Source organism: Psammomys obesus, unplaced genomic scaffold (assembly GCF_907164565.1).
Source record: "Psammomys obesus unplaced genomic scaffold, mPsaObe1.curated_primary_1811, whole genome shotgun sequence".
Lineage (NCBI taxonomy): Eukaryota > Metazoa > Chordata > Mammalia > Rodentia > Muridae > Psammomys > Psammomys obesus.
Genome location: NW_026596256.1, coordinates 13899244 through 13924851, shown reverse-complemented (window position 1 = coordinate 13924851; position 25608 = coordinate 13899244). Strand labels below are relative to the sequence as shown.

Genomic DNA, 25608 nt, shown 5'->3' with positions numbered 1-25608 from the left:
AGAAGAAGAAGAAGAAGAAGAAGAAGAAGAAGAAGAAGAAGAAGAAGCAATATTTCAGAGTGTTTATAGCCTACAAGGCATAGTGCTATATGCTTTAGCATCTACAGAAAGATACCTGGTATTATAGCCCAGTTTGCACCTAAGGAAATGGACTAACAGTTGGGTTACCCAAGCTTGACAGTGGTCAAGCTGGGATGTCAACCTGTTTGTTCAACTTAAAAACTCACAGAGCCTGTGCTTCAGCACTGAATTCCTTGTTTGAGGCTGGGTCATATTACATAACCCTGGCTGGCCTGGCCTGGCTTCAAACTTGCAGGGATCCTCCTGCCTCAGCCACATCCATGCTGGGATTACAGATATATACCACCATGGGCAGCTATGTGTCTTTTCAATTCATCTAATATTAAACATGTCTAAATACTTACTGTTGCTTCTAAGTTTTATTAATTTGTTCCTAAAGGGAGGATGTTCACCACTCTGGTGATAATGTAAATCATGATGCTCAGAGAAGAATTTCAGAAACATTTAAAAGATAGGAGGAGCTCAGCGATCACCATGGCAGACAGCATTCACCTGAGTACATAGATAATCTGCACTAATGCAGCATCGTTGAAAAGAAGGAAGCTGCACACCTGTGATCCCAACACTCTGGGAAGCAAAAGCAGGCAGAAGTCTAAGGCTAGCCTGGTCTATGGAGCAAGTCCAGAACAAAGCCTGTCTTGGAAAAAAGAAAGGAAGGAAGGAAGAAAGAAGGGAGGGAGGAATGGAGGAAGGGAGGAAGACAAGGAAGGAAGGAAGGGAAGGAGAAGGAAAAGAAAAAATCCCAGGTAACAAGAATTGTTCAGATGACCGAATTCTTTTCCAAAGACTTCTGAGGTTTTTATTTATTACAATGTATCTTTTTATTGTACTTATGTGTATTCTCTACAAAATCATAGCTGTTTTTATATGATAGGCAAACACTATGGCCGTTGGTTATTAACCTGTATTATAGAGACAGGGAGGACATTTCTGAAGTTATTGTTGTGCCAAGGCCCTCAGTATGTATTTCTAATATATTTCTAATATATACTATCATTTATATCTGAATTATAGTTATATTGAAGTTTCTGTGTCCATACAGACGTTCCTTTGTGTTTCTACATGCTCAATCTTTCAGTGGGTGCTCCTTCAGTAAGCCTGGCTTTTCTAAAGTTTTTGCTTATTAGACTGCAGCTTCTAAATATGCTATTTGCTGGGATACTATATAATCATGAAATAAAGAAGAAAAGAGGTTGATGAAGAGTCAGACAGGTACAAAGACAACATCGCTGCAAGAATCATTTTTAGTAACATCTCAACGTGAAGAAGAAATATGGGAGACATTAGGTCCACAGTTGTTACTTAATCAGAGAGAAGTAGAAATAAAATCAACCTATGAAGCACCAGACACAAGCCTTGTTTCTTAGGGAACTGTGAAGACATGCTGGCCTCCATACAAACAAATGACTCCCATAGTCCACCACCGTGTCGGGGAGAAAGAGTTCTGAGCAACAAACCCAATTACCTAATTATACTATGCCTGCCGTCTACTGCTGCAGCCCTACCCCAGATTTATTCTCAGAAAACAGTTACAATCATGAAGGAGAACAAAAGATTAAGATGTATAAATTATACCCACAAAGTTAAGTTTTACAGAAACTTTTAATGAGATAAAAATGATAGAAGAGGACCAGCAAGGTGGTTGGGAAAGGCCTGACAATCTGAATTCAACCACTGGGACTTGCATAAAGGTGGAAGGAGAGAACCAAGTCCACAAAGTTGTCCTCTGACCTCTACATGTACACTGTGGCATGTATGCCAACACACACACACACACGCACACACACATGCGCGGGCACACACACACACCTCAAAAAGCAATAAATAAAATTTATTTTAAATTATATAATAACAAATACCCAATCAATCATCAGCTTCCTGTGTGCAGAGAATGGTAAAAAGTAAAAATTTCCAACCTTATAAGGCTTGTATTATTCTAGAATATAATAAATAGATCAATACATGTAAAAGGAACACTCTCTGTGACCCTATTTTAAAAATCAACAACAGGAAAAACCAAATGTTACGCTATACCTTAGATATATAAATAGAACAAAAAGGGTTTTCAGGATGAATGAGTGAAGGCATTCTAGGCAGATTAAAACAAGAAAAAAAGCAGAGTTGTAACGTTACTATAGAAAATGCTAGTTCAAAGGTCAGAACAAAAGTATCTTGAGAGTCTGGGCCAGAATGCTTTAAGTCTCAGTGATAACACCTTTATGGAAACTTCAGAACCTACAATAGGTAAAGAGGAGGTAATAAAAAGGAATAGTGGTAAAAAAGCAAACAAACATTTTTATGTTAAAAACATAACCAGCTTGCAAGGTGATGCACACCTGTAATCCCAGCACTCAGGGAGGCAGAGGCAGGCGGATCTCTGTGAGTTTGAGGCCAGCCTGGTCTACATAGCAAGTCTAGGACAGCCAATGCTACACAGAGAAACCCTCTCTCAAAAAACATCATCTTCATCATCATCATCATCGTAATCATCAACAGAATTTACCAATTTTGAGGTGAGGCTACAAATATTCAAAAATGATCAAATGTTGGGTAGAATTCCGAGAGCGTTGCAACTTGAACACCACCAATGCTTTGACTAACCGGGAGGCTCTGCATAGCAATTTAGTCTCCCCGAGGTTCAGCTGACCACTTCAACGTGAAGTAATGAAGTTCACTGAACTTACATGTGAAACATGTCTGAAGTCCTGACTTTACTGTTATTATAATATCCATTTTGATGTTTTAAATATATACCGAATACTTATTTAAAGGTAAAATACTTTTAAGGAATTACTGTTGACTGCACCTTTCATTTTTCAGTGTTAAAATTTCTTCCTGTGTCTGATGCAGGAGAGTTTTGGTCATCTCTAATTCATTTTCTGTGATCTTGATTCTTCTTTTTATATCTTCTTCTTGTCTTTCTTTTGTATTCAGCTCTTCCTGTAAAGTTTTATATAGTTGTTGACAAGTAATTAAAGAGTCTTCCTTTTCTTTAAGTAGTCTTTTGTGTCTAAAAGGAGTTAAAAAATATTACAAGCATGCATTAGGTACTATGATTTTATAATTATATTTATATTATACTATACTTATATTCTATAGATCTTTCATCATAACTATACCTAATAAAAAAAACAAAGATGTTAAGAACATGGATAGTTTGATGATGTTAAATTTTTTTCCCATTGTGATAACTAATCTTCATTGCCAGCTTGGCTGAACTGAGAACCACCATGGGTTCTGCATGTATCTATGAGAGCGAAGGAAGACTCACTTTGAATATAGGCAACACCATTCCAGGGCGTGGGGTCCAGAATGAATAAAAAGAAAAAGGAATCTGGGTTCCCATCCATACTGTGGATGACATAATAGTTGCCCCACGCTTCCACTACTGTGCCTTCCCTGTCATAGTGGGCTGTATCCTTCTTTAAAATGAACCAAACAAATCCCTGAAACCCTAAGTTGATTTTTTAAAAAGGTACTGTGTTCATGAAATAAGAAAGGTAACAGAAAATTGGTAAGAAAGGAGATAAACGAACTATGTGGTTCTTAGGCTTTGGGAACTGCTTTGTGGGAAGAATGTGAAAGAGTCTGGAAGTTATGGTAAGAGAAGTCTGCGATTGCTGTAAGCAGACCATTCTAGTAGAAAACAAAATTCTCAGAATGCTGAGGGAAATGCAGACAGAGGAACCCAGATGATGAGATCTCAAGGAATCTTTTGGGCCATTCATGTCATGTTCTGCAAAAGAACATGGTTTCCCTCCTGTGCCAAGACCTTGAGTGAGACTGAATTCAAAACCAAAGAACTAATTTGGGTGAGGAAGATGAGTGTTGAGGACATCATTCAGGCTGTGTCATGGTTACTGCTCACTGGTCTACTCAGGGCTACAATGACAGGGTGTGACAAGTAAAGCAGATTCAGACCTTTAGAGATTCAGACTATTCAAGACAAGCCTCAAACTTGACTCATTGGGAAATGGGAAAGGAGCTCCCACACACACATCAAAAGCTTCACTTGTGAAAATATTAATATTCACATAAAAGAGACTGACCCGAGAAGGCCCCTGAGGGATTCCCTGTTTAAACGCAATAGCTTTGGAAAGCATTTCCTCAGCTTCCGATGTGCTGTGACAACAGGATGTTGGCAGCAGAACTAGGCAGTGCCATCTACCTGGTATCTGGTTTCTGGGACTGTAAAACACAGGGTTCTCAGGGAGTTATGGAGCAAACTCCCTGAGTAGTCCAGAAAGCTGCTGAGGTTAGGTAATGTGGGAAAGTTTGATTCCCCACAAGGAAGCTCCAGAGGCTCTAGGTAAAGCTGTGAAGGTGAAGCCTAATTTTCAATGGTGAGCACGTGGTATCGGAAAGGCCAGGATCATAGAGTGTCTGCTGAGCAAAGCTACAGGCACTGTGAGGAGAAAGCCCAAGAGAAAGGCTATCTGAGGAGGCATACTTGGAGGAACAGGTTCTGTCGAAGGCCATTAGAGCTCAGATAATTCTATCGCAAGTCCAGATGTGTATCGTGGAACTGTAGGAGTTGGTGTTTGTCTTGATGGGTTTTGAGTTGCTTTGGTCAGACCTTACTTGGCTAAAATTCTGTTTCTCCCCTGGTTTAATATACACTGGCTTCTTATTTTATAGAAGACATGTAAAGATGCTGCCTTACATCTCAGGCTTTGGATTTTGGAAAAGTGTTGGGATTTTTAACGACTATAGATACACATTCCAAGATGAAAAAGAGACTCAGGGGCCAGGGTAGTCAAGGTGACAAGCTACCGCTGCAACTGTTCATCGTAATGGCAGATTGGCAGGACGTAGAATCTTTCTGGAAATACGACTTTGCTGGTTTCTATAAGACTGCTCTGAGGGAGTTATAACAGACAAAGAAGAACTGCCCTGAATGTGGGTGACACTATCTCATGGGCTGAAAAAAGGGAGAGGCAAGCTGGGCGCCAGCATTTATCTCCGTTTCCTCATGTTCCCGCTGCCACATGAAGTGACGCTGTTCCTTCTTAACCTGTGAGCCAAACAAACTCTTCCTCCCTTACGTCACTTTTGTCAGTTGTTTTTGTCACAGCAAAGAAAAAAGTAATGGCAATGTAGGCAGAGACAGAAACAAGGAACAAATGTGCGATATTAGAAGTCCAAGTTAGGCATTACATACGTAAGCAAGAAAACAACAGACATACATATTCTCAATACGAGTATCTTTAAATTATGGCTTAAGTTTAGTTATTAAAATGTTTATTAAAAATTTTCAATATATACCTTGACTCAGAAATAACGGACTCAAACTTCAGTTTTCTAAGTTCTCTTTGACAGCTCTCAGCGTCATTAGATCTTTTCCTAAGGAAAAAGTATTTTTAAATAGTTAAAATGTGTTATTTCAAAATAAAATGCTTTTCTACATCTTAAAATCTCCACACTGTTATTATTTGAAAACACTTAACCAAATCAATGCCTTTCACATGGGTTGTACTTAATTAAGAAGGGTAAACTCTTGGGGTACACTATCAAACAAACCCCTCAAAGGAACAAGCAAGAGTCCATCCTACTCTCCTGGGGACTGATCAAAAGTGGGGAGAGTCTAGAGGGAAAACGTCTCTTGGACTGAAGAGACACTGTAGAATCGGGCTATTTCTTACATCATTTGAGCCTGGAGGCAGTCTCAGTCAGAACCGTGCAACGGAATTAAAATTCCAGCAGAAAATGCTACTCTTTCAGCAACCTCAACTGATGAGAAGTGAAGGGTTAAGCCTGAATAAGACACAGCTTAGGAGATGTAGCTCCAATTATGGGCTCTGCTGGTTGCAAGTGCACAGGGCAGATTCCACACAGCCAGGGTGAAGATAAAATAACTGAAATGAGCTGCTGTCCTGGAGAAAACCTGTAGTGCAAGATCAACCAAGTTACTTGCTTGGTTGGTTACCACCCTTGCCATTAGGTTGTTTTTTGTTTTGTTTTGTTTTGTTCTTAACTTGGCACAAGCTCGGGTCATTTGGGAAGAGGCAATTTCAACTGAGAAATCTATCAGCTTTTCTGAATTGCCACTCATGCTACAGTAGATTTTTGGTGATGCAGGTTTCTTTGAGTCATTTCTGCTTCTAAAAGTAACTCCAAGAAACTCACTATTTCGCCAATTAGATTCTGATGGTATCTGTACTTTGGTCGGTAGTAAGTTCCCTATCTGCAGTGAGATGATATTTATTCATGTCTCTAGAAATAGCATCACACAATGCTCAGGCAGGCCTTAAACTTGTGCTCACCCTGCCTTAGTCTCTGGAGTAGGGGTTATAGGCCTGCACCTCTAGGCTTAGCTATAAAATTATATTTGCAGCCTTCTTAGCTTTCATTATTTTGGTGTAGTTCTTCATTAATGATGCAGATAGTATGACAAAGATAGAATTTGTAGAAAGTTTCAAAACTGACTTTCAGAGCTTGATTAATGCCCCACCACTCAGCAAACATCACTGCTTCCCTTGTGACAGTCACTGCAGCTCTCTTCCTTGTCTCAGAATCTCAGTTATCATCCATCAAGATACTTACTACAAGGCCTAAGCTTGTTTTCAAAGTCCAGTTCCTCTTGCCAGTAATTCATTTAACAGAGAGGATGTAATTGGCTCCAGACAATCAGAAAGTGAGAAGGGTGTTTGGTGATTTGGGGAATTTTTCTACAGATTCTTTTACCACTAGATAGCCTCATTTGCAAATAGTACTCAGAGATACAGCCATTCTCTAGGCACAAGCAACCTTGATCTAGTTGAAGCCAGTGCTGAAGGCAACAGGAAGGAGACAGGAGTGTGGTGGTTTGAATGAAAATGGCCCTCATAGGTTCACAGGGAGTGGCACTGGAAGGCGTGGCCTTGTTGAAGGAAGTGTGTCACTGGGGGTGGGCTTTGGGGAGAACGCTCAGCTAGCCCTCCAGCACCCTGTCTGCCTGCATGCTGCCTTGAGGATAATGGACTAACCCTCTAAACTGTAAGCCAGCCCCTGTTAAGTGTTTTTCTTTATATGAGAGTTGCCTTGGTCATAGTGTCTCTTCCAGCAACACTGACTAAGATACTGGAGTGTCAAAACCCTCGGTAATATTGCTGAGCCTCTGGATTGACTAACTCAGTCACTACCTCACTTCAGAGACTGCAGCCAAAGCCTTCTGAGAGAAATAAAAATCAATTAGAACACATAACTTTGCTTGTAGAGTATTTGCATAGTATGCATGAAGCCCTGGTCTCTGTCCCCAACACCACATAAAACTGAGCATGGTGGTGTATGCCTGTGATCCAGCACTTGGCATTTGGGAAAAGGAAGTGGGAGGATCTGAAGTTCAAGGTCATTCTTTGCCACCTAGCATGTTCCAAGCAGGAAACAGAAAGCAGGTGGAGCAGAGATGGAAGAGTACAGACATGCTTACAGCAAGGTCTCTAGCACTAGGGATGGTTTCAAGTGGCTCTTTTACAACCCACATTTTCTAAAAGTGGTTACTTGCTCTGATTTTCCATTGAAGTCGGTCTCCTGTGGCTGGGAAGCAGCCTTTCCGTAATCCAATAGCACAGAATTCCTGCAATCATACAGCCATTTCCTTGTAAGCAGTTAGTGTGATGGACTGTCATGAGGTCGCACGCTTCCTCTTCAGCTGCACTGTGCCTTGACTCCTATCACTTCTCAGTACTCAGGTTACAGATATGATAAAGACTACACTTTGCCAAACAGCACGGCTTACATTAGTGATTCCGTACAAAAATACTCTGGAAAAATTTGAGTTTGTTTATCAACCAATAAGCTTTATTCTTGCTCTTCCATTTGGCATCTTTCTTATTTTTCCAAGATTCTATCTAAAAGCTAAATTTTCCTGGGCTGTCACCTCTTCACTTTTCAATTTTATTTTTTAGGATTTTAAAGTGTGTGTGCACAGGTGAGTACAGGTGCCCACAGAGGCTGGAGGAGTTGGATCCCCCTGGAGCTGGAGTTGCAGGGTGTTCTGAACTGCTTACTGTGAGTGCTGGAATCCACCAAACTGGCCCTCTGAAAGAGCAGCTCTCTAGACCTTCCTTCCCTCACCACTTCCTGAGCTCCGGGGAGCAAGTGCTGGGCCAGTGAGATGGCTCAGAGGTAGAGGCACATGTCTGCAAGACTGAGGACATGAGCTCCGGTCCTGGGGCATGGATGACGGAAGGATGGAACTGATTGACTTGAATAAGCTGGTCTCTGACGTCAGTACACGTGCCATGGCATGCACATGCCTAGGGCGCGCGCACACACACACACATGCACAAAGTAACAATGACAATAACAAAAGAAGCAAATGTCACACAGAAGCTGTGGTCTGAGCCTGCTTTCCCCACAAGACTTCCACACGGACACTGTCCTCCTGATATTCCAGACAGAGTGCTCAGGGATTTTTTATTTTTTGCAGTTGCCATCTTGCCTCTTTTTCATGTTTCTCATCGCGCCCCTGGGGGGATGGCACGGAGAACTCCCTGTTTTCTTACTCCTTCACCCCGGCATCCTGTGCAGCAGCTGCACCTCTGACCTTACTGTACTATTAACTTCTTGTTTTCCTAAAACAAAGCACTTGCTACAAATAACTATACACTAATTTGATTAGGCAGTTCTGGAATTCGTTCCTTTTTATGTGGTTCAATATTTGATTAAACACATTGTTCTTAGGAACAGCCACAGTCAACACAAACATTTGGTCGCTAAGCACCCTAAATGTTTATATTTATGAAGTTGAACTTTGTGAGTACAGGAACTGAAACCAGAGCTCTCAGATTATACATCAAGAAGGAAAATGGTGTACTGTATTTCAAACATCATGTGCATTTTATTTTAGCATTTTAATTATAGATATGCCATGTATACATAGAAAGCAGTCTTTCAAAGTCCTGAAATAAATTAATGTTTAAAACAAATACTTCCCTGGGTACTTTTCATGTGTGTATATCTCTTACATCTCTTTCTGTCTCTCTGTATGATGCGTGTGTGTGTGTGTGTGTGTGTGTGTGTGTGTGTGTGTGTGTCATGGTGCACCACGTTTATGACAGGGTCTCTGTTATTTTGCCTTCACATACGCCAGGCTGGCTACAGCTTCTAGAGGTTCGCCTGCCTCCGGCGCCCATCTCATCACAGAAACAGTGAAGTTCTCACAACAGCCTACTGGCAGGACCCAAATAAGCCAAGACTCTACACACATTACACTCTTCCGGCAGTTTAACACTGCACCTTACATGAGCGTCTCTTTACAGTTGTCCAGCTCCATTGAGGTCTTCTGAAGTCGCAACTCAAGTGCATCTATTTGACACTGTAAATCTGAAAAGGGACAGCATCTTCATTAGCACAGCAGAGTCTAGGCGTTTTCATAAGCTAAACCAAACTCCTCTGAAGCTTCCCTTCAGCTTCCTAGGAAGAGCACAGGTGTTTCTTCTGCTTTGCCTGTATCATTCTAGGCAACATGCCCGTGGTCCATACAGCCGCCTACACACCTCATGTTTTTGCCCTTTCTCCTTTCACCATCAGGCTAATTTGTAAGCACCTAACAGGCTAACCTTTCTACTGTTTTCAGAGGAAATTTGTGTTGGTGGCACACTCCACACATTTCTGATCATGTGACTCACTTGTTAAAATGTTTGGCTGTCTGAGCTCCCTCTTTTGTTCCCAAAGCAACTGAGGCTTCTGGATAGAAATGAAATAGACAAATTATGTACTGGGCTCATGGCTGACAGTTCATTAACTCTGAGTAGCATCTAAAAGGTATTTTAATAACTTTAAAAGGCAAGAGAACACTGGGGGCAATTGGTTTTCACATAGTCTTCAGCTAGAAAAATTAGGGAGTATTTGAAAAGGATTATTTCAGAAGGTGTGCAGAGTCCTGGCTTGGAACCTGTGAGCAAGCTGTTGTGAGAGCTGTGGTCTGAGCCCCGACTCCACTCACAGTCTGAGAGCAGTTAACTCTCCAGGATCATCCAAGGTATAAAGAGAGACAACACAAATGAACTAACCAGTTTATGCAGAAAATGTCATTCAGAACAAGGAATTACCAAATTTTTATGTTCTAGCAATGTCAAGCATCTTAATAGTAAGAGGCTTCCTTTTTGCAATCATAAACATGTACCAAACTTTTATGTAAATCTTCAACATCCTTGCTTATCTTTATATATATATAATATATAAAGATATATAAAAATATTATATATATTATATATAATATATATAATATATATAATGAGCTAGTTTCTCAAAGCAACAAACAGATTCATTCTAAACTGTTCTCATAACAATTTTCCAGGCACTTAATATAAAAATCTTTGTTTTTTTATATACCCAGTGCTTTCAGATACATTATTTTTAATTATTTTAATGAGCATGTAAAATTTTGTGTCTATTATATATATCACATTTTGAAACATGTATATGTTATAAAATGGATTAGTCAAACATTAACACACATACTATTCTCATACACTTTAAATTTACTCTTAAATTTTTTAATAATATTACTGAGTAATAATCACCATGTTGTAAATAGAGCTCTTAAAGTTCACCACCTATCTAAATGAAATGTTTGTGTTCTGTGACCAACACCTCCTCACATGCATTATTTAACTTTATCCCTTCAAAATCCCAGACAGGTTCTAATCGTCTCATTTTTCAGATGAAAAGGAAAAAACCGAGATCCTTTCTGAGTGCATTGTCCCATTCTTGCGATCAGGAAATCAATGAGCCAGCCATCAAACTTTCTGAAGATGTTTAAGTCTGCTGAGGGTAAGGCCTCTCATATCAGATGAATTACAGACTTACTAATATTTTCAGGGTACACATTTTCCTATTAATGAATACTATATATGTACATATATATATATATATATATATATGTATATGAAAAACCTTTCAAAACTCAGAAACTATATTTTGAATGATCTGTACCATGTCATTGTGTTATTAAGCTCCAGGAGGCTTCAGACACGCTGCTGGCAGGTTTGAGGAATGAAGAGGAAGGAGCTGGTGTTCACTGATGACACACTACGTCCAAGAGCTGAGCATGGTGTTTTCCCCTGCCTCAGTTCATTTGTGGTCATAGTTACCAGGAAAAGAAAGTGGGTATTTTGATTTTTGCAAGTGGAATGTGTGAAGATGAAAGTACGTTCACTCAGCAAGCTGTGGAGTGATCCAGTGTTCAAACAGTCCTGCCCGATCCCCAAGTCTTTCTCACTCACATTGGCTCCTGAAGCATCAAAGCCACAAGGAAATACTTTGTCAAAGAAGTGTGGTGAGCATTGTTGTAGAGTAATTATAGTCTCTGAACTTTTAAAGGGATTCACTTTACAAAATGAGAAATTCTGTTTTACAGGTGAAAGATATAAAGACAAATGTGGTATCCTTGTGACTAATTTCATCGAATGAACAACACAGAGAACAATTTTGCTTTCTTGTTGAATGCTCCTTGGTGCTTTTTTTAGAACAGATTTTGAACTAGATGAAACATGGATCTGAACCCACATGATGGATTTTGTTATTATTTCTAAGTGTGGCTATAGTTAAAAGTGATGAATTAGAAAATAAATCCCCAAAGAACTGTACTCGGTATGTGAATTTTATGTAATTCTCAATTATCTGACAACAGTATATGCTAAAAATAGCTGCTAATTCAAGCTCATTTTGGTGACATTAAAAAGTATTCTGAGCCACACATCTGCATAGAGAGAGGCATCAGATTCCAGAATTTCAGGTTCCAACTAAAACAAACTATAGCCCATGACCCTGTGCAGGAATGATGACAAAGCTGTTGTACTTTGGGGGTTATTCTCTTTACCCACATGTTTCTCTTCTCATTTTCAGAAAAATACACAGTGCAGAACCAGCAGAGGAGACACTGTCCTCAAGGCTGTTGGCCACGGGTCTTACAATAGCTCTCAATACTGGTAAAGTAAATACATGTTTTACCTTGAAAAACAAGAACCCACTGAAGGATGTCACATGAAGTACACAGAAGCAGAAATGTAAGCAGTGCCAAGGAAGAAGGCATTTTATTTAAGCAGAGAAGGCACCATGTAGCGCTGAGGAAACAATTTATTATGAGTAACTCACAATGTAAAAGCTCCGCGGTGTGTTATTGGGAGATGATTTATATATTTTCATGGCTGCTTTTCTTTCTTTCTTTTTTTTTTTTGTAATCAGGAAGTGCTAAGGGTTATTAAAAAAAACAAAAAAATAGGATGTGTCCCTGGTGGTTCTGAATGATGTGTAAGCATCCCACAGGCTAGGGTTTGGGTACACTAGCGGGTCCTTTGTTTTCAGAAGCAGAATGCCCAGTTCCTGTCCTTAATAAATAAAGGCACACAGTCAGGATAAGCAGCAGAGATTCTAAGCCACCTGCGCAAAACAGCTCCTTCAGTTTCTGAGGCAAGGAGTTCTTAAATAAGTGTATTGTTCTGTGCAGTCCTTCTCTATAGCCAAATAAATTCAACTTCAATTTTCTGTCATTCAGCATGACATTGGATTATGAGGCGAAAGGCCCTGAATGACTACAAAGAGAAAGGAAGCATTGGCTTTAAACACCATGCAGATGTAAGGCGGAACCCGTGGAAACAATCCAAAACTTAACAACAGCACATTCTACTATGATGTGGCTGCGTTCTTTGCAGATATTAAATACGAAGCAAATGATTTTAAATGAACAAAACCAAAAAGAGCTCTTAGCCGCTCTTCATACGAAGCAGCTGCTTGCTGGATAGCGTTACACAGGCAACCAGATTTGCAGTAATTAGTCATTTCAAAGAGTCCTGTGATTCTGAAAGGCTTCGAGAAACTGCACATACAAAAGGTATTCATGTCTAACTAATTTATAGGAAGATATAAAGCATTAATAGTCACTTGGAAGGCATAATAATAGGCACAAGACAATATCAGAGAAAACAGTAAATACACCTCAGAGGGTCAAAAGAAGTTTCAATCTTAAAAATGCCTACTAAAGAAAACACACACAATATTAAATTTTGGTTCAAAGTGCTATTTGGAGGAAAATATATCACTCAAGATTCAAGTAGCAAGATGGAAGAATAAGTAGGCATAAAGGCATTCAGAGACACAGGGCAGAAAATTTTAAATTCCTTATGTTTGATTTGACAGTTGCAGTTTCTGAAACGATACGAGATAGGGCGTGCTCAGGGTGGTATGGCCATGCACAGTTGCAATTTCAAAGGGTTAAGATGACCTAACAGATCATTCTGAGTAACAGAAATTATTCATCTCTGCACAATAAATGAATTTTAAACATAAAAAACTCCAACGGCTCTATTTTTTTTTAAATGCTAGAGATAAGAAAACTCAAACTAATGTTGAAGCTTCTAACACAATTTAACCCTTGACAGTCCAGGAGTGCTACATATGAGTTTTAAAGCCACATGCCTGGCTGCAAACCCTGGCTCTGCTTCCTCCAGGCTGTATGGCTTCAGGCACCCTGCACAGAGCTCCCAGTCTTCAGTGACTTTAAACCTACACAGAAGGAGAACAAAGACAGGCAGCCTGAGTGTCACCTAAGTGCCAGCTGGAGTCCAGCACAGGTCCTCTAGTTCTGCTTGGGAGTTCGTCCCTTCCCTCCCTAAGGACCTCGTTCTTGCATACAGGCGTGGGGTCACTGGTGACCATCTTCTTACAAAAAGAGTAAAACTGGAGGTCTACTGATTTAACAGTTTCCTGGGGAACTAAGGTAACATGCTATCATTGGTTAGATACAAGTAAGTAATGGGGTCACACACATTTGTTACATTTTCTTGTGTGCCTGTTTGGAAATTTTTATGGCTACATACATACTTTTCAGAGCAGTGGTTCTCAACCTTCCGGAACTTCTCAACAGTTCCTCATGTTGTGATGACTCCTCCCAACACAAATTATTTATGTTGCTATTTCTCACGTGTAATTTTGCTTCTATTATGAATCATAATGTAAATATCTGATATGCAGGATTTCAGATATGTGGCCTCAAGGGGATCATATCCCTCAGGTTGAGAGCCACTGGTTTAGAGACTGGCCTTGCTCGTCCAGAGTCACAAATGAGTATCTTCTGTATCATGGAGACTAGTCAATTCTGGTCTGTGTATCCAAGGTACAAAAGAAGCAAAGGATAAGGAGAAAACCTGTTGTGGGAGGGTCCAAAAGAGCATGTTTGCTTTGGTTTGAAGAGAGGTGATACTGAGTGCTGTTCTTTTGTATTCAGACTCAAGCTAGAAGGCATCTGTACTGTGAATTTAATATATGACTTATAACCTGTACCTTATATATGACAAAAATTATACTTCTTATGTTTTTTTTTTTTTAATTACACAAATTTCCTGGGTTTAAATAACTCTGTTTGCCAACTCTGTTTGGCAAAAATGAAGAGGCAGGGTAAAGAACAGTAAAGAACAGACAGTCTGACCAGGCTGTTGAGATGTGACCAGGGCCTGGACACCCAGACTTCAAAAGCAGCACAGGCTGTGGAGACAGTTTCCATTAGTACCCTGGGTGAACGGCTGGGAAGGAGCTGTCTCCAGCGCTGCCTGGGCAAGTGACAGCATGGCCGTGCAGCGGTGCACTGCTTAGCTAGAGGCAGCGCTGCAGACTCCTGACAGGCTCGGCTGGGAGCAGTCCATCGGGCGACAAGGGCAAGTATGAGAGAGCTGAGTGGACTGAGTGGGCTGAGAGGGCCGAGAGGGCTGAGAGGGCTGAGCAGGCTGAGTGGACGGGCCTTCTATGCCCACAGAGTGGCAGCCACAGAAAGGCCATACAATATAGGATAAACATACTAAAATCTATAGTCCCAAAGAAGCTAAACAACAAGGAAGACCCTAGGGAAGATGCTCAATCCTCATTCAGAAGAGCAAATGCGACAGACATCGGAAGCAGGAGAAGACAGGGAACAGGACAGGAGCCTACCACAGACGGCCTCTGAAAGACTACTAATTGAGGTATAGAAGCAGAGGCTGACTCATAGGCAAACTTTGGGCGGAATGCATGGAATTGGGAGATAAAAAGACAGCTCCAAAAGGAGACCACCGGAGCCATAAAGACTGAGGCCTGGGGCGTGCTGAAGAGAATAATACCCCAACCAAGGACCATGCATGGAAAGGACCTAAAACCCGGGCTCAGATGTAGCCCATAGGCTCAGTCTCCAAGTGGGGTCCCTAGTAATGGCAACAGGAACTGTCTCTGACATGAACCCAGTGGCTGGCTCTCTAATCACCTTCCACTGAGGGGGGAGCAGCCTTACCAGGCCACAGAGAAGGACAATGCAGCCAATGATGAGACCTGATAGGCTAGGGTCAGATGGACGGGGAGGAGGTCCTCCCCTATCAGGGGACTAGGAAGGGCATGGGAGGAGAAGAGGGAGGGAAGGTGGGATTGGGAGGAGACCAGGGAGGGGGCCACAGCCGGGATACAAAGTGAATAAACTGTAATAGATGGTAATAAAAAAAAAAGAAAAAAAAGTCAAAGAACAACACACCAGCCACGGAAGCAGGTCTGTCAACTGCAGAAGTTCCTTCCCCTCAGCTCCTCCAAGTCAACCTACCTCCCAGTCTTAGACCCAGCTTTGTGGCTGACCAACCACCTGCTGCAGCCTCCCTTCTCCCCTGCTCCCATTTCCCGTGGAAGCCAGCACCTAACTGCAACTCTTTTATCTCTCTGCTCCTTCTACAAATCCAGTCCCTCAGCCTCACCCCATTCCTGTGGCAGACCACCAGCCTCCGCCTACTCTCCACTGCCATCTCTACTGGATCCGGCAGATCTTCTCCTCCAATCTTCCTCCCAACTCATCCGGCTATCCTGCCCCCCCCCCCCCCCGACTTCATCCGGCTTTCACTGGAAACCTACCAGCCACACCCAAGAGAGAAGCAAGCAAGCCCGCGAAGCAGGTAGGTGAGCCTCAGATTTTCACCCTCCTTTAGATCCAATCCCCAGTCTCACTCCCAGCTCTTTGGCAGACTACCTGCTGTGGTCTCCCCTCAGTCTCCACTCTCAGGGGACTAAGCTGATCCTGGGGGAACACCTGCTTTCTTCCTTCCTGTGGACCCCCTCGACAACCCCTCCGCGATCATCCCCATTCTTAAGTGTCAGTTCCCAATACCTAGGAACACAAACGAAAGTTTAGTTTACCTCCAACAGATCAAACACTGGGGAAACAAACTACACTCAGAGGTGGGTGGCATGCCCAGCAGCAGGTGGCCAACAGAAAATAAAGTCAGCGGCATCTTTGGAGGTTCTTTGTCTCATAATGTCATGTCAGGACTGATCCTATTTTGTTGTTGTTGTTTTTTAATGTTATCTTATTATTTTTTGATTTTATTTTACATATATATTTTCTTCTTCTTTTTTTACTCTCCAGGTCCTTTGCATATGTATGGCTTCCAGTTTAGTGTTTTTTTGAGATTCCTGTTTTTTGTGAATGAGTGGGTCCTGTTTCTTGTGCCTTCTCATGGGCTCTTTTCCTTCCATTTGTCTTGTCTAATTCTGACATGTTAGTTTTTGTTATTTTATTATTGTTGTTGTTTTCTAATGAGAGAAGAGGGGTAGACCTAGATGGGAGAGGAGGTGGGGAAGAAGGCAGAGGAGTAGAAAGAGAAGAAATCATAATCAGGATATATTATATTATATAAGAAAAAATTACTTTGAATAAATGGGAAAAAGTCAAAAGACAGAAATAAAACCACCGAACAGGAGCTTCCATCAACTTGATATAGCTGTTCTAATACCTGAAAAAGTAGATTCTAAATCACAATGAGTCGGAAGAGATGAAGCAGGCAACCGCATACTGATAAAGGGAACAACTTAACAGGTGTCTGTGGTGATTATAAAAACCATGCACCAAATGTAGAGGAGCTCTGATTTTTTAAAAAACTAGCAATGAAAGACATGAAGAATGAGATGGTCCAAGACACAAAGAGAGTGAGGGAGTCACATACACTATCCTCATCTTCAGATAAGTCCTCCAAAGTAAAAATCAGCAGAGGCACTTCAGAGCTAATCACTAGAGAGCTGCAGAATATTCCGCCTAGCAGATAAGAACACACATTTTTCTCCGTGCCCCACGGAGTCTTCTTGGGCCAGGCGGTGGTGGTGTACGCCTTTAATGCCAGCACTTGGGAGGCAGAGGTAGGCAGATCTCTGTGAGTTCAAGGCTACCTACACAAAGCGAGTTCTAGGACAGCTAGGGCTACACAGAGAAACCCTTTCTCAGGGAAAAAAAAAAAAAGACTCAATAGGCCATTAAGGAAGTCCTAAAAAATACAAATGACAAGAAATCCTTCTACCATATCAGATCACAGTAGAATAAAGCCAGACAACAGAAGTAAGAATGGTTCACAGAAACTACTTGTAGGGAAACAGGTAAGAAAAGAGCCAAAGCAATTCTAAGCAGAGACATAATGCTGAAGCTAACACACAAATGGACAGTGGAATACATGAGGGCACCAGAAATAAGCCCTCAAAGGCACATCCATCTATACCATCTAATCTCTGACAACATACCTCAGGGGAAAATCTTCAGCAAATGGTGCTGGAAAAAGTAGATATCCACGTGTAGAAGAGTGAAATTAAATCCCTAACTTTCACTGTGCACGAAAGAGTCAAAACGGATCAAAGACTTTAAGACCTGCTGGAGGGAAACACTAGCTATGAACCCAGGGAAGGACTTTGGGACTCCAATAGTACAGGAAATAATCTCCAAGAGTTGACAAATGGATTACATGAATTAAAAAATCTTTCCACAACAGAGGAAACAACTAACAGGGTGAAAAGACAGCCCAATGAATGAAATAAAACCTTTGTTGACTGGAGAGATAGCTCATCAGTTACCAGCTCTTGTTGCTCTTGCAGATAATTCTAATTCAGTTCCAAGCATCCATGTGGCAGCTCACAAACACCAGGGCAATCTGACGCCCTTTCCTGACCTTCAGAGCATCTGATATCCACATGGTACAGGCACACAAGCAGACAAAACACTCATACACATATAAAATGAATCTATAAAAATATAAAAATGAAAACAAACAGAATAAATATTACGAGTATTTTTGAGATGGAAAGATGCATAGTAGAGAAAATGGTGGGTGTTAGAAACCATTATTTATAGTTATATATGTCTAGAAGGATACACACGAAATGCTCATAATTGTATCTGAATCATTAATTTCTTCACTAACAGTGTGCATAGCTTCTTTTGGTGATAGAAAACAAAGCAATCACATTAAAGTGCCTTAACACTAAACCACCCTGTTTACCCCACAATCCATCGGTGTTTCTGGGAAGCCCTGCCCACTGTGGGTTTCACCATTCCCTAGGTGAGGGTAGGAATGTCTTGAGGTGTATGAGAGTGGAGAAAGGAGCTTGCATAGGCATGCATGTGTGCTAATTCACTCCTTTCTCCTCTTCACTGTAATGCAATCTCACCAGTTCTCCCAAGCTCCTTATGTGACTCCCCTGTGACAATGGGCTGTGACCTGGAACTGGGAACTAAAATAAACCTTTATTTCATAAGTTGCTTTCATCAGGGTATTTTATCACACCAACAGAAAATGACACTAAGACAACAGTATCAGCAGTTAGTTAGTGGGAAAGAAATGAAGGATATGATGTCGCTAGAGAAAAGGCAGAGGGAGCAGGAGGGATATGATCTGGGCCTCGAAGGGGAAACAGTGCTGGAGAAGAATGGGGAGAGAGGTCTAAAAAAGCTGAGGGGAAAAATTAACTAGAGACTAAGCCAGAGTCGAGACTATTTAAAGAGAGGGAAAAAGAGTGTGGAAGGGGAGCCACATCTGTCCTGAGGACTATCCGTGATGCTTGTGAAAAATACCTCATGATCCAGATGGTCATACACTGGAAACACACACAGAGTAGACATCACCCTCACATGAAAGTCCAGTGTTGGAAGCAAATCAAGAGGCAAGGAAATAAACAATCTGCTAAGAGAGCAAATCATGCCAGAGACCAGTCTCTACAGAAACCACTGGACAGACCCCACATTTCAGTGGCGGCCTCATTATGAGGAGGAATTCTCCAGAGTTTTACTCCAGTTGTGCGGCTTACAACTTCCCTAGCTAACGGGGAAACCTTGTGTCTGTGTGTTGGTGGTTGCCTACTTTGAGTCACAGAGGCAGGAAGTGCATAGTATTCCAGTGTGAAGCTACTTTGTAAAGAGATGCTGAATTTATGACAACTAAGTGATTTTAAGTTTCCTTAGTTTTCTGGTATAAAACCAGTGCTTGTCAGGGCTCTAGGCTAGGGAGGCTCAGCGGAAGAGTGCTTACCTAACCTGCAACCCAAAGGAGTGGGGAAAATTACCTTTCCTTTTACTAGAAGTACAGTGTCCAAAAGGCTGGCCAAGTCACCACAGCACTTGCACTGAGAAAAATTACACCTTGCAGGTAAGGTGAAAGTGCAGCTCTGCTCAAAGCCTTTGCTTTCTACACAGCAAATGACTCCTGGTTAAGTCTCTGCCTCTCTCTGCTTCGGTCACAAAGCCCAAGAGCAGGCAGACAACTGTTCAGCTAACCAGAGCTGACCAGAGGGTAGATCTGTAGAGACAAATGGACCCTTTGAATAAGAGAAATAAAGACTGAAAGCTTTTTTCTTTTCTAGCTTTTCATTGATTCTTTGTGAATTTCTCATCATGGACCCCAACCTCACTCATCTCCCCATCTGTCCTTAACCACTCTCTACACTTACAACCTTCCCCACTAAAGAGAAAAAAAAACAAACAACAAACAACAAAAACAAAACAAAACAAAAAAACCCCACTCACCCTGGAAGCTGCAAGTATGTCACACAGTTTTACCTGCAAATTCACTGCAAGTTCAATGTAATGAATCACTGGTCTGGTTTGGGGCCTCTGGCTTCTGCTACACCGTCAATACTGAATCCTCACCAGGACTCCTCTCAGATATCCTATTGTTGCCCTGTGTCATGGAGATTCAGCAGCTTGGGTTCTGCCCTTTCGTGGGCTCTAGCAGTTCATAGATAGGATAGATGTTTGTGTGGGCAACTCAAAGTCCTGGATCTGGGCCTGCATGGTAACTGAGTCAGCCTGCTGTCTCTGCTGCTTTGCCCAGGAGAGAAGTGGGGCCAGCTCTCTAGCACTGCCCCATGAGGAACAGGGCCAGCTCATGCCTGCCACCATCACTACGGCCAGCCCTAATGTGCTGCCCAGGTGAGGTGTGGGCCTGATCTCCCAAGTGCTGTAGGTGGTGAGGGGCAGGCAGCTCTCCTGAGTGGCACAGCTGGCGGGGGCCAGGACTCTGTGCAGCATTGTGTAGCCCTCAAATATCAACATGGCCCCAGGCAGCAGCCCAGATCAAGGGAAGTCTGCATACCCGTGGGTGGTTAACATGGGCCACAGATATTGACATGGACCCCTGTTGCTGCACGGCAGCAGACATGGCCCTCAGTGACACCAGAGGCCAGGGCCTCAGGTGGCAGCATGGGCTTCTCACATCAGGCTGACCTCACCATCCTTGCATCTCCAGTTCTACCTTCCTTCCTAGTGTACAAATCATTCTGCTTCTCTTTCTCCTCCATCTCTGCACCATAGACTTGCTCCTCCACAGTGCCACCGGCCCACATGTGCCACATGGTGGCAGACAGGCCTCTGGGTGTCTTCCGCCCACCCGGGCAGGCTGGCCTCTCGACTGATAATTTTGTGACTCAAATATTGTCTAAGGAAATTCTGACACATTCATCCTAAATCCGGCCTCTGGTGTGCTGGTACAGCAGAAGCAGCTGCTTCAACGTGCTTTGGTAGCGTACACTTTTGCCGTTCTCCTAGCACTACACTCTGCCCCTTTCTTCTCCCACTGCTTTGTAACAGGTAATGAAAACTACCGGGTTCCCATTTACAGATGTACGGTCAAGTCAAACAATAAATGGCTTGGACAAAGGGTCAGCAACAGAAATACGCAGGCACAGGAAGCAGGTGCTAACCCCTGGATTTGGTCCATTTGTTGTCCTCTACCCCGCTCAGCTGAATTTCCCACTTTACTAGAGAATTACAGAACGCAGTATTCACACGTATTTCTGCATGGATGAGACACACAAACACTGCGCTAGCGCACAGACAGACCGCACAGTGCATGGTTCTATTTTAAGAACTCTCCAGAATAGGTGAATAGAGAGTGGAGTGCGAGCCGGGTGCAGGGGCACAAGAGTGGCCGCTCACGGTCTCAAGTGTGTGCGTGCGTACTGGACAGTATGTGTATGTCATAACACTTATGCAGAGGTAAGTGGACATTTTGTCGATCTGGTTCTGCTTCTCTACCTTTCTTTCAGTGCTCAGAGTACCTGCTGAGTCATCGTGATGGTCCTTGAAAATTCTTCTAAAAAGCTTTTTAGATGCATATATATATATATATATATATATATTTTTTTTTTATTTTATGTGTATGAGCATCTTCCCTGAATATATGTGTACCACATGCATGCCTGGTGACCATGGTGGTCAGAAGAAAGCATCAGATTCCCTGACTGGAGTTATGGATGGTTGTGGGTTACCACGTGGGGTCTGGAAATTGAACCCAGGTCTTCTGCGAGACCTTTTTGTTCTGGAAAAAAGAACCCTAAACTTTAGCATAAAGATTAAGGTTACCATCAACAGCCCATTATCAGTCTTACTACTATAAAGAGTAGAATTAATATATGCATTTAAATATTGGGCATGTATATTTCAAACAATAAGCGAAAGAAAATAAGGTTAAAAGGTTTTAATGTAGAAAAGTAATTATTACAGAACCAGTGTTCTTAAACACTGAGCCACCTCTCCGGAACCTCAAAACTTTTTGAAAGTGATAGAAATGCTCTAAAACACAGATTCTCAACCTGTGAGTCGCAACCCCTTGTGGTCAAACCATTGTTGTACAGGGGTCTCCTAGGATCACTGGAAAACACAGATACTTACAGTACAATTCATAGCGGTAGCAAATGACAGTTATGAAATAGCAACAAAAGTAATTTTATGGTTGGGGTCAGCACAGCATGAAGAACTGTACTAAACGGTGGCAGCATTAGGAAGGTTGAGAAGCACTGCTCTAAAATGATACCATGGCAATGGCCACATAATTCTGTGCATAGCCTAACATCAATCAATTGCACACCTAAAATGGGTGAATCTGAAAATATGTAAATTATACCTCAATAATGCTATTTTTAAAACATTTAATTAGGGTGTTCAAATATTTTATGCAAAATAACATCATTAAAAAGGCTGTGCTATTTCTTATACCAAATAGCTTACTAAAAGAAAAAAGTTCCCAAGTTTTTCACTTTGGATAAATTTGAAAGTTGTTAAATAGATTCAAGGAGAAGTAACAATGCCGAGATGATTTATCTGAACTGTGTCTTCCAGTATTTGTGACTGCTGACAAAAAGCAAAGGACACTTTATTCTACCAGGTAGAAGGAAAATCATTTAAGTGGACTGATTTGTAGGTCACAATGACCTCTGAGAGGACTATAATCAATTGAGATAAATTGTGCATTTTGGAAGTAATATTAGTGTGCGCTAAACATAAAATTACAGAACTCATGTAAATAAATCTTTTTTAAAAGAAAGCTAAAAATTTTAGTCTTCAAATTTTTATTTTACATTATTTTTGTTCTGGAAAAAAGAACCCTAAACTTTAGCATAAAGATTAAGGTTACCACCAACAGCCCATTATCAGTCTTACTACTATAAAGAGTAGAATTAATATATGCATTTAAATATTGGGCATGTATATTTCAAACAATAAGCGAAAGAAAATAAGGTTAAAAGGTTTTTATGTAGAAAAGTAATTATTACAGAAACGATATACTTAAACCAAAGTTGAAAATGTTCACTGGCATTTTAAAAGAAAAAAGTGAACACAAATATAAATGTTTAACCTTGGAAACAAAGAAATAGTATCAGGGCTCTAAACAAATGAGAGTCTGAAGGGGCTGACCAGGTCATAGTCCAACCCACGTACATACTCAGCAATGACAGATGGCATGTCAGAGAGCCGCCTGCATGATGTACGGTGGCAGGGCCATCATCTTACACCTGGCCTAGGATGCCACTAATTAATATCACATTGGCGGGAAACATGGAACTACAGGACGAGGCAGAAGAAACAACAGAGTGATAGTTACAGTTTAAAGTGGAGAAAAGTCTGTAGTAAAAATGAATTCTGAAAGTAAGAGTTAAGGGGCGTAAATGGAGGCTTTTGGTGGGAATGGGAAGGCAGGGTAATATAGAGGTAGAAGAAGGCAAGAGTAACACTAAGGATGTTTGAAAAAGCCATAGGTAACCATTATTTTATTTTATAGTACATATACATCTCTCTGACAGACACAAACATACATGTGCAAACACACACACAGTGTATACATAGAGTTACTCCACAGTTCTCCCCCAAAGCCACAGACTGTTTAACGAGATTCCCTGCACCAGGCATAGGAGACTGCCTAAAGAAATGTTGGGTAGGAGAGACTTCCTCAGACAATACAGGCTACTGCTATGGCCTTCACTTGCCTCCCAGAACTTCAGTTAGAACCCTATTGCTGAAGGCAATGCACACTGTGGACACACTGAGCTGAAAGTGGCCCAGAAGACTCCATTCCAAGAAGGTGTCGGAAGCTGCCAGGGGAGGAAAACAATCGATGGTCCTTCAGCTACAGAGCCTACAAACCAGACCACAACAATGTGCCCAGCCAGAGCAACCGTGGCATTTTCATCCTGACAATAGTCAACAACTATCTGATTGGATTTAAGGCATGATCAACAGTATTTGTGTCTGGTACTATAAATGTGAACAATTACCTGTGGCTGGAGAAGCCATATGCCCCAAAGGAGACCTCACTACTGCCACTTTCTAAACCAAGATAATTTTCAATTGTTTCTAAATACTTATACCAATGAAAGTGTAGCCCTCATCCCTCATTTAAAAGAAAAAAAAAAAAAGCACCTTTCTGCAACAGATGGAGACTATTACAGAGATGCATAACTGGCCAAAATGCCAAGAAGTGACCATAGGGTGTTCAGGCCCAGTTGACACAGGCACTCACTAAAATAAGAGTTAATGTAGTCAGGATAGCCTCAAATTTTCTATGTATTTTCTATGTACAGGGGATAACTCCTGACTGTCCTGCCTCTGCCCGTCCAAATGCTGGATTACAATGTGCACCATGCCTGATCATTCAACACGGATAGGCTCCTTCCTTCCTTCCTTCCTTCCTTCCTTCCTTCCTTCCTTCCTTCCTTCCTTCCTTCCTTCCTTCCTTTTCTTTTTTTTTCTTTTTTTCCAAGACAGGGTTTCTTGGTATAGTCTTAGCTGTCCTGGACTCACCTTGTAGACCAGGCTAGCCTCAAACTCAGAGATTCACCTGCCTCTGTCTCACAGATTGTTGGGATTATAGGTTTGTGCCACCATGCCAGACGGGTAGGTTTCTTTTTATTCTGAATTGGTCCCAAGCACACATTCTCAAGACTACTTCATCACAAATAGATTAAACAAATGTAGGACTAATGTATATGAACCAACAAAACTTTACTATTCAATTTGTGTACTAAGTTAAAATGTAGAGCTGTGTTAAATGCAACCAGTTGACCCTCTGGGTTTGCTTATCTGTTTCAGTGATCAATCACCTCTTAGCCTAGATGTACACAACTCAATTAAACCTTCATGTGTGGTTTTCAATTTTTTTTTTTTTTTGCATATCATATACGACATAAATGCTATTTCCAGCCTGCTGCTTTTAAATTTGGAGGAGTGTTTGAATTCAGAATCGCTGGTTTTGGAGCTGAACGTTAGCTTGTCTTTTGTGGTCTTTCAAGCACTGCCTTGGCCTGACAGCAGACATACCTTTGTCTCTCCTCTATGGAGCTTTCCTATTTCTGCATGCCCTCTGAAGTTGGTTTCATGTGTTGTCAGTTACTTGTCAAGTTATCCCCATACACTGATTGCAGAATTTCGCTCTGACGCCACTTCTGGATCTGCTCATCTACCTCACCTGCAGTGCATGTACAGCAGCAAGGCAGCAGTATGACGTGACTATCTACTGGGGGGCTGGGTGCCAAACACAGCTCCTTATCTCTAGACTAACTACTTCTGATCGGTTAACAACTGGTTCTAAAACACTGAAACAAGAGAATTCCTTCCACAACTCCAGGTCCAGTGGCCTGCAGGACCGGAAAGCATTGGCAGGTCAAAGGGCTCCACTGTCAGAGGGCAGGAGGTGCAGTCACTATATACCCACTAAGCATATCCGTGGTGTGATTTTAGCTGAGAGCTATCAGATTCCTAGCTACTTTCTAAGCTTGTTTCTTCAACCTTTTCAGAGATTCTGAGTACCTAAACATTTCTTTCAATAACTTCCTTTGTTTTCGAGTTGGACATGGCAACTGTTGAGAAGTTTCAGAACTGCATTTCTGTTTGAAAACACAAACCTATGCCACTGCTTGCCAACCGGGGACCAGTGTAGACATCCTTTTGCTTGCACTCCTTATTTATTTATTTATTTATTTATTTATTTATTTATTTATTTATTTATTTAT

The 25608-nt window shown here is 41.6% G+C and overlaps 1 protein-coding gene across 1 annotated transcript in view; it reads right to left on the bottom strand.

Moving 5' to 3' along the window:
* The window catches only part of Lekr1 (leucine, glutamate and lysine rich 1), a 175612-nt gene that overhangs the window by 44278 nt on the left and 105726 nt on the right, over nucleotides 1-25608 (bottom strand). Inside the window, exons 7-9 of the mRNA XM_055596834.1 lie at nucleotides 9306-9387; nucleotides 5347-5424; nucleotides 2888-3091 (exon numbers count right to left, since the gene is read on the bottom strand). Coding sequence (XP_055452809.1) covers nucleotides 2888-3091; nucleotides 5347-5424; nucleotides 9306-9387 — 364 coding nt within the window. The remainder of the gene's footprint in view (nucleotides 1-2887; nucleotides 3092-5346; nucleotides 5425-9305; nucleotides 9388-25608) is intronic.